The 16,062-nt window shown below is 37.1% G+C and overlaps 1 protein-coding gene and 1 long non-coding RNA gene across 3 annotated transcripts; one reads left to right on the top strand and one right to left on the bottom strand.

Annotated features, from left to right (window-relative positions):
- The first annotated feature begins 3,494 nt into the window (after positions 1-3,494).
- LOC137586279 (uncharacterized) lies at positions 3,495-4,385 on the top strand. The gene is made up of 3 exons (XM_068302293.1): positions 3,495-3,615; positions 3,672-4,036; positions 4,100-4,385. The coding sequence occupies exons 1-3, from the start codon at positions 3,580-3,582 to the stop codon at positions 4,383-4,385; spliced, it is 687 nt and encodes a 228-aa protein (XP_068158394.1). The 5' UTR covers positions 3,495-3,579.
- Positions 4,386-6,240: 1,855 nt separating this feature from the next.
- On the bottom strand, positions 6,241-10,527 carry LOC137586276 (uncharacterized). Of its 2 annotated transcripts, none has more exons than XR_011033737.1 (4): positions 10,372-10,527; positions 10,185-10,316; positions 6,729-7,538; positions 6,241-6,666 (listed from the first exon to the last, which is right to left on the bottom strand). It is a non-coding gene; the product is annotated as an uncharacterized lncRNA (long non-coding RNA). The 2 variants fall into 2 exon arrangements; XR_011033738.1 differs by having other exon boundaries at positions 6,735-7,538.
- Between the last annotated feature and the right edge of the window lie 5,535 nt (positions 10,528-16,062).

The raw sequence follows: 16,062 nt of genomic DNA, 5'->3' as shown, positions 1-16,062 counted from the left end.
GAATGTCAACATGCCACCACCGAGGTTCGCTTTGAGTTTTCGGGACGTTGAGGACTCTTTACGACCTTTCCATGGCGATGAAACTTTATCAGTTGAAGTATGGATTGAGGATTTCGAAGACATGGCTGACTTGATGCAATGGGATAGTTTACAAAAATTTGTTTTTGCTAAAAGAGCTATTAAAGGACTTGCTAATGTCCTTGTTTATTCTGAGTGAACGCGGAATTAAAAATTGGTCGACATTGAAAGAATCACTTTTAAATGAGTTTAAAACAGTAACAATCGATACTTAAAATACTGACTTACTTCTAACAATCGATACTTAAAATACTAACTTCGATATATGTTCAAACTATTTTTTTTTTTTTCTCTGGGATTCGAACTCGATTTTGGTTCTTGATTATAGTTAATAGAATAAGTTAAATTTTAGGTGTCGTGTTTGGTGTTTTCTTGGATGTATAATATGTATTCTTTTTCAGGGGGGGGTTTTCGGAGGTTCAGTTTGTAGGGGGCGGAAGGGGGAGGGGGGGGGGGGGGGGACGGGAGGAGGGCGGGGAGGGCGCTACGGCAGGAAGTCTTCCCATTGGTCAGCGCCTAAGGAGACGGGCCGAGTCAGCGACAATTCGTAAGTAACATTTTGGGTGGTGGGTGGCCTTTTCTTTGGTATAAAAGGGGGGGGTGTTTTTATGGGGGTTTTTTTATATTTTTGGTGGGAGGGGGGGGAAGCGGGGGGGGGGGGAGGGGGGGAGAGGGGGGGGACGGGGGGCCCTCGGGGGAGTATTTTCTTCCCATTGGGCCCCCACGAAGGGCCGCCAGAGGCGGCGGCGGGGGGGGAACCCCAGGCGGAGGGGGGGGGGCGGGCAGGCCTGCCAGCGAGCAAAGCGGCAGGGTCATCGTCAGTTGAAGAGCAGGAGTAAAACCGGAGATCCCAGTGGCGCGAATCGCGACCGACTGTAATAAATAGCGCGGAGTTACATAAGCAATTGTCAGAACGGAAAATAAAGAAAGGTGAAAGTGTTCAAGAATATTTGTTGAAAATGAAAGAGATGGCATCACGGGGTAATTTAGAGAACAGTGTAATTGACGGAATTAATGACTTGAGTATGAACAAAGCAATATTGTACAATGCTAATAACCTAAAAGAGTTTAAAGAGAAAATAAAATGTTATGAAAAAATGCGGGAAAAGTCGAGTAATCAAAAGAGTGAGTCTAAGAACGTTCAAATCAAAAAAGAAAGTGTAATGAAATACGAAAATAAAGAAAGTGGTTTGAAATGTGGGCAAAAAGGACATATATCTGAGAATTGTGAATAAGAATAAGAGTAAAGGAAGAAAGTGTTTTGGTTGCAATAATTTTGGTCACATAGCAAAAGACTGTCCAAATAAAAGGCCTGAAAATAGCACAGACGTTCGTAATACTAATAAAATATCAGCTGATCATATGTTTATGTATAAAGAAGTATCAATCAACAATGAAAAGTGTATAGCCTTGCTTGATACTGGTAGCAAATATAATATCGTAACCGAAACAATTTATAATCGTTTGAAAAAACCTAAGCTGGCTAAAGTTGACAAAGTTCTATACGGTTTCGGAGATAAAAAGAGAGTGGTTCCTATCGGTTTGTTTACGGGAAGGCTTTCCGTAAGCCAAGAACAGTTTGATTTGGTTTTTTTAGTGGTATCATCTGAATTCCTAGATGTTGAAGTGATTTTGGGAGAAGACTTTTGTAAGCAAGCCGAAATAAAAATCAATCGTGATGGCGTACAAATCGGGAAATATAATGATGAAACGGAATTAAGTTCGGTAATGAGAATAAAGGTCGAAAACGACGAAATTGACATTGACTCAAATGCATCGAAAAGTACAAAGTGCGAAGTGAACGAACTTATCAAAAACTATAAGCCGGAAAAGTTAAAATCGACAAATGTTGAAATGCGTATTGTGTTAAAAGACGATAGTCCAATTTATTCGAGACCACGCAGATTCGCTTTTGCTGAACTGTGCATAATCGATGACCAAGTCGATCAGTGGCTGAAAGACGAAATAATAGAACAATCCAAATCTGAATTCAGCAGTCCGGTCGTATTAGTAAAAAAACGCGATGGCACTCCACGGCTGTGCATTGACTATAGAAGAATAAACAAGGTAATAGTAAAAGACCATTTTCCATTACCTCTGATGGAAGATCAATTGGATCGGCTACAAGGAGCAACGGTTTTCAGCACAATCGATTTAAAGAATGGATTTTTCCATGTAGATGTTAAAAAAAGAGAGTCGAAGATTCACCTCATTCGTTAAACACAACGGACAGTATCAGTTTTTAAAAGTTCCTTTTGGATTGACGAACTCCCCTGGGGTATTTCAGAGACACGTTAATGCCATTTTTCGTGATTTAACCCGTGCTGGTACGGCTATTCCATACGTCTACGACATTATAATCCCTGGTAAAACTGAAGAAGAAGGCGTCTCCAATCTGAGAAATGTTTTGAAGCGATGTGAAGAATATGGTTTAGTCATTAACTTAAAGAAATGTTGCTTTTTGAAGAGAGAAATAGAATTTTTGGGGCATACTATAAAGAATCAGAAGATATGTATCTCAGACGCAAAGACCAAAGCTGTAAAAAAATTTCCTATGCCGATGAATCAAAAGCAGCTCCAAAGTTTTCTTGGCCTGGTTGGTTATTTTCGCAAGTTCATTGCAGATTTTTCGATTATAGCCAAGCCTCTTACTGATTTATTAAAAAACGACGCAATTTTTAGATTCAACGAGAGTCAGATAAAATCTTTTAATTTGCTAAAAGAATTGATAACACAGAAACCTGTTTTGCAAATATTTAACCCCAAGTTTGAAACAGAAGTACATACAGACGCATCGATTGATGGCTTCGGAGCAATTTTATTACAAAAGTTACCTGATGATAACGAATTGCACCCTGTATACTACATGAGCAAAAAGACGACTGAAGCGGAAAGAAAATTCACTAGCTACGAATTAGAGATTTTGGCGGTAGTTGAAGCATTTCGTAAGATCCGAGAAGGTAATTCTAGGTATGCATTTTAAAGTCATAAGCGATTGTAATGCGTTTGCAAAGACGATGGATAAAAAAGATGTGTGCACTAGAGTCGCACGATGGATTCTTGAGATCCAAGAATTTGATTTTGATGTTGAGCACCGTGCAGGAAATCGTATACGTCATGCGGATGCGCTTAGTCGCTACCCTGTTATGATTATATCAGAAGATTACATACACAGTAAATTAAAGAATGTCCAAGCACAAGACGACCAATTGAAATTGAACCAGTAAAATGCAATATCGACTCAGATTCTCATCAATATATACATATGTACATATGTATATACTTCAAAAGGTCTATGTTTTTCAGTTAGGCAGAAATAACTGTACAATTTTTGAGATCCAAGAAGGCCTGGGATGTTTGGAAAATTCGACCCGTTCAGGGGGTACAGTAAATGAATCATTCAACTTCGTGAAATCATGGAGTCAACATCAAAAATAAAACAAAAAGTTTACATTTGAATAATCTAAAAAGTGAAAACTGAAAAGTAAAAAAAATGAAAAAATGTTGACTGTTAAGTTAATCATGGAATCCGGGAAGGTTGGTGATCGTAAGGATATAACTTTTCATAATCATGTCTAAGTGTTCCTTTTCAGCAATTGGCTATGCAGCTGCCGATCTCAGCTACGATATATGACCTGAATTCAGAACTTGAACGGCATCTAATAGTGCAATCCGCAATTGAGGAAGCGGAATCCGATCTCTTTACAGAAGTAGCTGGTCTAGGCAACAAGAAACGCAGCAAGCCGGTGTTGTCATGCTATAACGGAAACAATATGGTGGGCTTAATACTGTTTTCTCTTAAAGCAGAGGATGTTGCGGTTCCGTTAGTCGATAACCAGGTGTCGGATTCTTCAGTCATTGATCTTTGCTCTGGGTCTAGCACGGATTCCACATATGATTGCAAACGGGGTCTAAAGCGAAAGGGCAATACACGCGAAAATCCTATGCCTTCTAAGAAGTAAGCGCAAGGAATAGAAAACCCGAATTAGATATAACTGAATATTCTGTCTATTGAAAATAGGTTCAAAAATGATGTCGAATTTAGTGAGGAGAGTATTCCAAGCACGTCATCCGTTGGAGCCATGATAGAGGCTTGCGGTATGGGAGGCTGCGGGATTAAGTCCAGGACTAAACCAGTCGAATCCGAATCGGACCTGGAAACGGAGGAAAACGGACTGCGGCCACCATACATGGATATATTGCCAGAAAACAGGCCGTTTGTGCTGGTGGTCTCTTCAGATTGTGCGAAGGATTATTACCATCAATTTCTCGGATTGATACCTCATTCAATGAAGTGGCTCCCGTAACGGAGTTCAATGGACGACTGTTCGAGGCAGCCGCTGATGAAGATACAATGGAATGGGTGGCAAGAAATATTTGTTCTATGGGACAGTTTGAGGCCATAAGTCTTATTAATTTCTTACGGTTAACCGCTGCTAGAGTTACATGGCCAAAAGTGGAGTGTAGCCTGAAACTTATTTTTAAGCTCCTAGAAAGCCAGAACTGTAATATTTCGACAGAGAAATGGGCAGTAGTTATTCAAAAAATCTGCCGCGCTCTTCCCCTGAAAACGACACAGATATTTGCATTAATGAACAGGTCGAGATCTGGATGGATGCGGAGAGTGCCGATGCGATCAAAGAACGCTCTTATCGTTTGAAATATAGCTTCTGGAGGATACCATTTGAATTTTGCGATTAGTTGAGAAGTTGATGTATATATTTTTATGTTGTGGAATATATTTTTTTATATTAAAGATGAGTTTTGAAATAACGCTGAAAAAGAAATTTCGGAATTTCAAATAATTTTAAATTTTTGGTTTAAAACAGTACAGGCACCGACTTTCTAGATTATGTGATCCGCAGAGACAAGTGCCTGATTCGCCACGAGCACGCTATAACCCAAATTGATCCAATGTGATGGAGCAGATGATCCAATTTCAATTTTGTGACTAGACGTTGTTTATATGATTGTTTCTGGAAAAATGTATGTGCTAAGAAAACTTTCACTGTTTTTCGGTCACTCACACGACAAAAAAATGACTTGACAAATAAGCGAAATTACGGTAAAATCGTACTCTTACGGCTCTCTTTATATTTTTTACGGTTAGTTCACGTGTCTAAGTTTCATTTAAGAGCAGAACATTTACGGTTACAGAACCTCTAATGCAGTAAATAATTTAAAGAGTAATCTCTTAAAAATGTAACAAGTTTACTAAAAACACAAACTCAACTTTTCTTACAAATATTTTGTACATTTGACCTTTTTTTCACTACTACTATTCAAAACTGTACATTTGGAACATTTCTTAATAAAATATAATGAAAAAAATACGGATATTTGGAACTTTATGTTTGGGTCCTGTGGTTGACCTTTTTCCGGAAATGCCTATATCTAGATTCATCAATACACAGACGAGGAAACGAGCTTCAATTAAAATGGTAAAAAAAAACCAACAGCATCAGAACGAATCATCAACTTCAACTCAAAACATCCGAAGTCAATGATAATGAATACAGCAAGAGGTTGTATACAACGGATGCTCAACGTATCGGACCATTTTTCATAAAAAAACAGAGGTAGAAATAAGACAAATTTTAAAGGATAAGGACGTTACTAATAACTCACAGTAAGAAAACAAATAGAGAACCCATAACAAAACGCATTATGTCCGTCACATGCGTCCCACAACTGTCGGAAAGACTAGCAAACTCGGATCGCTACAACACTGTATAACACACAAAACCCAACAACACGTTACGGAGTATATTCAACAGGACAAAAAGCAAGATTAATACAATGGACAAGAGCAATGTAGTTTATAAAATACCATGCAACGGGAATAATGCAGAAAACTGAAGAAAATTACATAGGTACACTTCAATATACAAAAAGCGGCACTTATGGCACTGTGCGGCCAACGTGCGGTGGACATTCACCTTCCATTTTACTGCAGCAAACATGGTAAATGAAGAAAAACATTACACCAAACGGTTCACTTTCGAAATGCTGCAGATAAAAAATACCCTGACAAATATAAGACTTAGTAATAAGGTAGATACCGACAACTACGCTCATTTATACAGGCATTTATTAGGGACAAATCAGTGTATAGCTTCACGTTACAGAGTGCGGACGTGCAAAAATAAGTAGCTGATGTAATCACACTTAAATGTTAGTTTATTCTAAAATGGTGTTTGTTATAAGCATTGCTCTACACAACTGTTAATTTTGGAAAAACTAAATAATTTTTGGAATCCATAGACTCTTGTGCATAAAACATAGTTAAGATCTCAACTCGGTTCAAAGAGGATTTTTACATTGATATTTAGATAATATATGAAATATGAAATCTAGCTTGGTCTATTCGTGTATATCTTCCATCAGTGGCTTAATCCTTTTATTAACCACTTCGAAGCGATTTCATGTTGCCTTGATTTGTCATCATTAGTGTTCACGCCACTGAGTGAACAGCAGGGAGGGAGTGGTAGAAATGTTTTTCCAAAAGCGAATACGGTTACGCCGACCACCCGCACTTTTAACTCCAGTTTTACTTTAGCCCGAAACATATCGTGGGTGAATACTTGCCTGTAAATAAATCATTGTGTTTAAAACTAGGTTAAAATTAAATTCCGGCGCGTTTTAATTACTTGTACCAAATCGTTTTAGTATTTTGGGCCTTCTTTAGTTTATTTATCACAGTATCATCGGTGGACTTAACCTGTTTAGATACCTCTTGATCAGTATTGCTTGTCGAATGTAATGATATATATATGGAATCGGATTATTATGACTTATTCCATATTTCAGGCAATTTAACCTCATTGAAACCGTCTTCGACTTGTTTTGGAAATCTTTTGCTTGTCCTCGTTGATGATCTGCTGACTCTTAGCTTGCGCTGAACTGGTGGTGCACTCAAGCGATTCTCAATTGTGGTCTCTCGCTAAGTTGCATGGTAGCAGCCGGTTTCAAGATCTTCGATTAGGTAATTTTAAGCGAGAATTGTGTTGTAGTCCGCTTCGCATTGCGACTGAGCTTACGATCTCCACTGGGAGAGTGCGTGTACTTTTTGCCGGGGTATCATAATTAACTGCAGCAGATGATTGTTAATTTTATCAAGAAGAACTTGTAAACCCAACGATCAAATCGCAAATGATCCTAAAGAGTACCCTTTATCAGCAAGTGTACAGGAATATTCTTCTGCCCATACGTGCGATGGAAACTCATCTTTAGTAATCAGAATTTCTGTATATGATCAAAATCCGTAGTGGTTGCCCATTTCACTTTCTTCATCAGATTTAAAGATATCAAAGAGCTAAAAATAGGCCGGAACACAAGTCATTTAGATGCATATAATTTGAATTCAGTTTTCCATTTATCCACTCCAGATGCTCAGTTCGGGGTATATAACGGCCATCGAATGGATTGCTGGTCGCAGTAACATTTCTTTTCGACATAAACTGAAAGGATTATTAGGATTAGTAAACCATAACACTATTAGAAGAACTGAAAGTAAAGCAATTCTAGTAATAAAGAAAAGATAAGTTCACAAAGCACGGCACGCATACACATATGGTTTATATAGAGCTGCGCTTGTGTGTATGCACGTAGTAGCAGCGGTTGAGCAGAGCCGATCTGTATAGGTATCTAATCTTATATATATAATGAAGTAAGTCGACTCGCCGACTTGGGTTTCACCAGGTGAAACAAATATTTTAAATTTCGAAAACCAGATGTATGTCTATTAAATTGTTTTTACATGCCTCATACTATGTGCTATCTCGCTCACTCCACAAACACACGAGCACTCTAGCGCCGCTACTAGCCAACGGCCAATCCTGGCCTTATGCACGTTCATACTCATATTTTGCATGTTTCTTGTCCGATTTGGTAGTTTGGTAGAAATAGTTAGTCTGGCAAATTTGAATGCGAAATCAAAAACTACAGAAGGAAATCGGTTTTTTACAAATTATGGAGGCGAAAGTCGACGTGGCAAAATATGAGAAGATGTATACTCTGCGCGCATACTAAGCCAGTGTACATACTAAATTTGGTGACTTTAGCTTTGTTAGTTTTTGACAAAATCAGTTTTGTTTGATTTGCGGGGGCGGAATTGGGCGCGGCAAAATTTTTAAATAGCCAATATCTGCGCGTCTATTGAACTAGTCTACATACCAAATTTAAAGTCGGTAGCTGTCATAGTTTTTAAGAAAATCTGTTTTATGTAAATTCCGGGAGCGGAGGGGGCGTGGCAAAAAGTGTGAACAATTAGTTTCTGCGCGCTAACTAAACGAAAATATAAACCAAATTTGATGTCTATAGCTGTTATACTTTTTAAGAAAAATAGTTTTATGTGATTATTTTATGTGATACATTTACATACTACATGAGTATACATACCAAATTCGGTGTCTCTAGCTCTTATAGCCTCCGAGATCTGCGTGTTTATACAGACGGACGGACGGACGGACAAACGGACAGACGGACGGCTAGATCGACTCGGCTGTTGATCCTGATCAAGAATATATATACTTTATAGAGTCGGAGAAGCTTTCTTCTGCCTGTTACATACATTTTGGAGACTTTAATATACCATTTCACCCTATGAGTGTATTGTATAAAAAGTCCGATTTGTTCAACTCGAGATCTGCTGAAGCAAATTTTATGGTTATTGATTTGTTGTATTTGTCTCTGCCCCGAATAGCAGAATACACCTTAAGAACAATAAATAATTGCCGGAAATCCGTTAAAACAGTTAATTTTTTTTCGCCTAAACAAAGTTTGAGGGCACTGTTATTTTAATATCACTATATCGATAATTTTGTTTTGTGCAGTGACATAATAAAACGAAGAAGGGCCTTGGTTCGTGCTTCTCAAACAAGAGCACAGAGAAGCAACCCTTGAAACGGTTAGGTTAGAAAGAAGAAATCTTCGAGCTTATCATACAGATGAACAGAGAAATAAACTTCGAAGAAGAAATGGTTCAAGTATTGATTGGAATTCAGCAGACTTTCTCTATGATTGCACCAACGACTCAAGCTTCCATCGATTAGTTTGTATTGGTGCTATGAACATTGTAATTCAATCAGTTTAATGGAATCTAGCACTGCTAAATCCAAAGCAGAGGGAAGTCTTTGATACACTGATTAATAAAAATTTTTTGATGGAAATTGTGGCTTTTTTTCGGATGCCCCTGGTGAAACTAAGAAGACATTCCTCATGTCATTGATTTTAACCACTGAACGTGCGAGATCCGAAATTGAGGTAGCAGTTGCTTCTTCTGAAATAGCGGCCTCATTGTTAGACGGATGCCGTACGGCTCACTCAGCGTTAAAATAACCAATAAACCTTCAAACTACTGAACAACCGACATGCAGCATTTCAAAACACTCCGCAATGGCCAAAGTTTTAGTAGCATGAAAAATCATCACATTGGACGAGTGCAAAGGACAAACGCGCATTGGAAGCACTTGACATTGAAAGATGTTTTGGTGGTGATGATTTTATTATCTGGCGGTTTTCTACAAAACCTACCATTCCAAGATCTATATAAAATCTTGTGACGATATATAAAGAAACTCCAACTGTCTATAAGCATGAATATTGCACTGTTAAACTATCTATCTGCTGATGATTTCTCTAAGCAATTGCTAAGTATTGGTAATAGCCGTGTTCCTGCTGACGAATAGATTCAATTTCGACTCATCAAAAAACGAGCTTAATAACAAAGTATTCCCGGATATCATATCGTGAAGACAAGCAATTGACTCGTCATTCGACATTGTGTTGTGTTGAAACCAAGAGCTGAATTCGAATGGGACAAAATATTGTGGGGGTGGGAAAGTCCACGCAATCGGCTTATAGCCACTCACTTCCACTCACTGCTTTTCACTCGCTGAACACTGCTTTGAGCCCTGATAAGGCAAACTAATGCAAACTAAGAATTTGAATTCAGAGGACTATTAATAAACATTAGAAAACCTGAATAATTTAGTTTTTTTACTTTTTACAATGGGTAATATAATTTCGTAAGGAACATAAAAACCTAGAATGGTGGTAGTTTGCTTCCGCATTGTTTAAGTTGCTCTATATGTATGTTCACTTACCAAGTACTTATCAAAAAATTCAATCTCAGATTCGAGAACTGTATACTTTTGGGAGTTTAATAGTCCTGTAGGATGAGATGGTCAGCCACATTAGAAGATTAAATTAATAAGTACCGCCCGTATCGGTAATCCCTAAGGACCAAGTCAGTTAAATACCTAAATCGCTTAATAATTATGTTACACTTACCGAACTTTAACAAAATATTTCACGTTTCGCTTTTTTACAAGAAAAACATTTTCAATTTTAAAAAACTTGTAAAGGACGAAAACTACAAGATAGAAAAAAAATATAATATTATCTAAAAGACGTGTTGGACTGTGATGTTTTTTAGAAACGATTTTTAGTAGGTTGAGTTCGAGGGCCTTAATTTTTAAGTCATGGATTGCTTTGATCTTGAACAAAGGACTACTAAGATGAACGATTTTAAATCACATTTTTTAAATTTTGAAGTAAAGTAATCGATTAAAAAACGTGGTAATTGATTACATTAACCCTTACTTTATTGGCAAAATTACTGAAATGTGTTATTCACAGATTAATTCAGTTTCTTTTTTTATTAATGTGTGAAAATGCTTATTTATTTTATGAATAAATTTTATCGTGCTTGAGTAAGTGTGCCCGTGTCCTCTCTATTATCGACTAAATTAATCGAAGGAAAATATGACGGCTCAATCGTTAGGTTGAACTTAAAAAATATAACAATATAATGAGCGAGAAATAATAAAGTGCTAAAACGCCGAATAAGATGAACAAATTTATGTAAAAATGATTTTCTTTAGATAAATTGAGATCTGAAAGAATAAAACGCTTAACGCGGTTCCACGAATTTGTCAAACGTTTAACATTTCGACAAATTGTGAATTTCAAGTTTATATTTTGTAATCTGAAATGGGGAAATTTACTACCTGATGCTAACTTTAATACCGTGAATGACGAAAGCGACAACGAAGAAGATGGTAATATTGAAGTTAACGATAATTATGTACAAGATGAAAGAGACAAAATCAACCCTTCAGTAGCCAAGATTTGCTTTAAATTTTCATAACGTTGAATATTCAATTAAATCGTTTAATGGTGAAGATACCCTTTCCATTGAAGTACAAATTAATGAATTCGATTATCTTGTAACCATAGTTTATTGGAATGATTTACAAATATTTATATTTGCAAAACTGTCATTAAAAGGATTACATATAAAAGCTTTTTGTTGCGAGCGAGCGAGTTATTTCTAACTGGTTAAAACTAAAAAAGGCGCCTTTCAATGAATTCAAGTCGACTACGAACATTGCTCAATTGCACGAAATGATGGCTGATTGAAAAAAAGGGGAAAAAGCCATGTGTTCAATCAAACAAAAAAGGGAAAAAGCCATGTGTTCAATCAAACAACCATTCGTAATTGACGGACAAGAAATTAAAATCAGTATTTTTAGTAATTGATCCACAATTTCTTGACGAAGACTTGCTAAGAACGCGAAGAATTTTGTAAAAGTGTGAAAGTAAAAATAAATCATGAATAATTGTAAAAAACGTGACAGCATCGAGTTTGAAACGGAAATTTCGGTGTTGATAAGAATAATTTAAATACATTAAATGTCAACGAGATTGAATTAAATACTGAAGCTAACGTAAGCAATTACGCAAAGAACGAGGTACGCGAACTGATTTAAAACTATAAATGCAAATGTAAATGCAAAGTCGACAAACGTGAAAATGCGAATCGTAGTCAATGATGATACCCCAATATACTCACGTCCGCATGGAATCGGTTATAACGAACGTTGCTATGACTCGAGATGTCAACAAGTTGATGAATGGTTAAAGCAAAGGTATATTCGAGCACTCCGAGTCTGAGTACAGAGGTCGGTAGTCCTGGTAAAAACGAGATGGATCTTCAAGACTATGTATCGAATATAGAAGGATCAACAAGGTAATATTACAAGACCATTTTCCTTTACCCTTAATCGAAGACCAACTGGACACATGGACAGTGAGCAGTGGAATGATATTCAGCACAATTGACTTGAAAAATGGATTCATCCATGTTGATTGTAACTTGTGTTCTATTTATCCGATCGGAAACAGAACAGGTCCAATGAAGACGTTCATTACGGACATGGGAACAGAATATAGAAACTCAATAATTGAAGATTTATGCAAAAACTTGCAAATTAAAAAAATAACTTCAACTGCACATCATCACCAGACTGTAGGCACTGTAGAGCGAAGCCACCGAACACTCAATGAATTTTTACGATCATACATTTCAGTTGACAAAACTGACTGGGATGTATGGATACGATACTTCGCATATTGTTTTAATACAACACCCTCTATGGCACATGATTATAGTCCATATGAGTTGGTATTCGGTAAAACTTCGAATTTATCCAAACATTTTAATAGTGTTGATAAGATTAATCCACTATATAACATAGAAGATTATGCTAAGGAATCAAAATTTAGATTAGAACAGGCATATAAAAGAGGCAGAATAATGTTAGAATAGCATAAAGCAAAGGAAAATAGATATATGATAGAAAAGTAAAAATATCGAATTAGAAATAGGAGATAAGGTTTTATTAAGTAATGATACGGGTCATAAGTTAGAACGTAAGTATTTATGCCCATACATTATAGAAGAAATAAAGGATAGGGATAACATTTTAATGAAAGATACAAAGAATAAGAAGCAATTAGTGCATAAAGATAGGTTAAAATTTTTCATCAATTAATACACATAAAACAAAAAAAAAAAAAATATAATAATAAAACAAAACGAATAAATTATCTACATTTAATGACACTATACATATGTACAAAAATACTTTACCACACCATATATATCATTAAACAAACAATCAAACATTAAACAAAAAAATTTTTTTTTTAATAATACATAAATAAATTTCCATATAGTAAAAATTAGCAATTTTTTTTTTTTTTTAACGTTTAATATATATGAATCTACTCTTAAATTAGAGCCTAACAACAAGTTTGAGATATTTTTCTTAATCTAGTACTTAAGATAAATCCTGGGGATATTGCAGGCCCCTTTATTTTTTTTTTTTTTTTTTTTTTTTTTTTTTTTTTTTTTTTTTTTTTTTTTTTTGGGGAATTTGTTAGAAATTTTTTTTTTTTTTTTTTTTTTTTTTAAAATTTTTTTTTTTTTTTTCCTTTTTTTGGTTTTTTTCTGGGGTATTTTTATTTTTTTTTTTTTGTTTTTTTTCCCTTTTTACCCCGGGGCCCCCGTGATTGATCTTAAAATTTTCGACTGCGCTTTTTTTTTTTTTTTTTGTTTTTTTTTTTTTTTTTTTTTTTTTTTTTTTTTTTTTTTTTTGTTGATTAGTTTTTTTTTTTTTTTTTTTTTTTTTTTTTTTTTTTTTTTTTTTTTTTTTTTTTTTTTTTTTTTTTTTTTTTTTTTTTTTTTTTTTTTTTTTTTTTTATTTTGTTTTTTTGTTTTTTCCCCGGGGCCCCGTGTTTGTTTTTAAAATTTTCGACTGCGCCTTTTGTATTTGTATAATATCGACATTGCTGGTACTTTGCCTCCCCCATAGTACGGCTCCGTAAGTCCAGATGGGTTTCAGTACGGAGTTGTATAGGAGGACTTTATATTCCAGACGTAGAGGGGACCGAGCATTGATGATCCAATGTAGGCTACTTGCTTTCAGTTTAAGCTGTGACTTTTTTGCTTCGATGTGCTTGCGCCAAGTTAGTCTTCTGTCTAGGTTGATGCCAAGGTAAGTGACATCCTCGGCTTGAGGAACTGGTACGTTGTTTAGCATTAGAGCTGGACAGTTTCTTCTGTTAAGCGTAAATGTAACATGTTTGCATTTCTGCTCGTTGACCCGGATACGCCAGGTTGCTAGCCATTCCTCTACCACCTTGAGGTGTTCCTCTAATTTTGCAGAGGCTTGATTGGGCATTTGGATCTGCTGAGGATTGCCGTGTCATCGGCAAAAGTGGACGTTGTAAGTCCTAAACTCGTTGGTAAGTCTGCAGTGTACAGTAGGTAGAGCAATGGGCCGAGTACACTGCCTTGCGGTACACCAGCTTTGATTTCAAAATCAGCAGAGACGGAGCCATTACATCTTACAGCGAATTGCTTATTGTAAAGGTAAGATTCCATGAGTTTGTGGGTGTACTGTGGCAGTTTTTGCCGGATTTTGAACATCAGACCCTCCAGCCAAACTCTATCGAAAGCCTGGGCAACGTCGAGAAAGACAGCCGCACAGTATTCTTTTAGTTCGAATGCTGTTCGTATTTCGGATGTTATGCGATTGCGGAAGCCGAACTGGTGTGAAGGGATTGTGTTCTCCGATGCCAGAAATGAGTTTAGTCGGATCTGCAGGACCTTTTCAAAAAGCTTCGAAAGACAGGCTGGGTTTTGTCTTTTCCCACTTTAGGAATCATGATGATAGTGGACCTTTTCCATGTTCTTGGGAAGTAGCCAATTCTTATTATAGCGTTGAACAGTTTGCAGATGTATTGTATGGCAATGATAGGGAGTTCCAGGATCATTTTCGGTGTGATTAGGTCATGGCCAGGGGCTTTTTTTGGCTTTATGTGGTTTTTAATAACTGCAGTGATCTCGTCCGATTGGAGTTCCGAGTACTCACTATCCGTTAGTGTGCTCGAAGGGGGAAGTACAGATGAGTTTGATGTTGGATTTGGCTGGAAAACCATTTTAAGATGTGTGGCAAATACGGATGCCCTCTCTTCGTCACTGCGGGCCCATCCACCGGTTGGACTCCTTATCGGTGAAATTGTCTCTGCAGGAGCGCTTAAAGTTGGATGGGCTTTCCACAGAGGATGTTTAGTGCTGGTTGGGCTGAGCTTTTCTATGTCTTTTCTTTGAGCCCAGCTTTCCTCTTGTCTTAACGCCTTGGAGAGGTTGCGATTAGCATGCCTTAGGCGAAGTTTTGCTGCTGGTGAGCGAGTAATCTGCCATTCTCTTCTTAGACGTCGTTTTTCCGTTACTAATTGTTCTATCCGCAGGTTCGTAGGCCTGTCAACAGGTTTAGTGTAAGAAGAGGCAGGTGGAGTAGATACTTTTGCTGCAGCTGCCATCATAGACTCAAGTGCAGAGACGCACATATCAATGTCCTCTGCAGCATTCAGTTTCGGCGAACAGTCAATGTGGGCACTAATGTACATTTTAAATTTAAGCCAATTTGTTTTGTTGTTTGTAAGCCTATATGGGCGATCAAGTACTTGAGGTCTTGTTAATAGTGTGAATAGTACTGGAGAGTGATCGGAAGTTAGATCTAGCAGTGTATCCGCAGTGATCCGATTACGTGGAATCCTCTTGGTTACTGCGAAATCAATCAAGTCAGGCACCTTCTGTGGATCTGTGGGCCAATAAGTAGGCCTACCCGGTGAGACGCAATCCATCTTATTGAGAGGGTTGACTATTGTGTTGTACAACTGCTTGCCTTTAGGATTTACCAGGCGAGATCCCCAGTGCGTATGTTTGGCGTTATAGTCCCCTGCTGCAATGAAGCGATCTCCGAGTGTGTTAAAGAAATCGGTAAATTCCTTTTCAGAGATTGAGAAGCGTGGTGGGCAGTACAGGGCAACCAATGTAGTGTTGCCGCAGCTGGTTTGGACGGTTATAGCAGTTGCTTGTAGGTGCTGTGTTTCAAATCTGTTGAGGAACGAGTGTTTTATACGGTTTTTGATTAGGATACCAGTCCCGCCATGAGCTTTTCCGTCTGGATGGTTTGTTGCATAGAAGGTACATTTTGGTATTTGAAAATTATTTTTTGATGTTAAATGTGTTTCTGATAGTTGCAGTTCATTTTTGTGCTTGGAGATGCCGTTAGCATTCCAAAGACATAGACGTAGGGAAGCCATTATTTATTCTCGACAAGCTTCTGG

This window comes from Drosophila tropicalis, unplaced genomic scaffold (assembly GCF_018151085.1).
Source record: "Drosophila tropicalis isolate 14030-0801.00 unplaced genomic scaffold, ASM1815108v1 contig_956, whole genome shotgun sequence".
In the NCBI taxonomy this organism is placed as follows: Eukaryota; Metazoa; Arthropoda; class Insecta; order Diptera; family Drosophilidae; genus Drosophila; species Drosophila tropicalis.
The sequence above is the reverse complement of the archived record's forward strand: the minus strand, read 5'-3'. Positions and strand labels throughout refer to the sequence as shown.

What these genes read in the sequence shown, in the direction of transcription:
- LOC137586279 (XM_068302293.1), top strand. Translation starts at nt 3,580, where the DNA reads ATGTTGACTGTTAAGTTAATCATGGAATCCGGGAAG. An exon ending in TAATCATGGAATCCGGGAAG is followed by an intron (nt 3,616 to 3,671) that starts GTTGGTGATCGT and finishes GTTCCTTTTCAG; the next exon opens with CAATTGGCTATGCAGCTGCC. An exon ending in AATCCTATGCCTTCTAAGAA is followed by an intron (nt 4,037 to 4,099) that starts GTAAGCGCAAGG and finishes TATTGAAAATAG; the next exon opens with GTTCAAAAATGATGTCGAAT.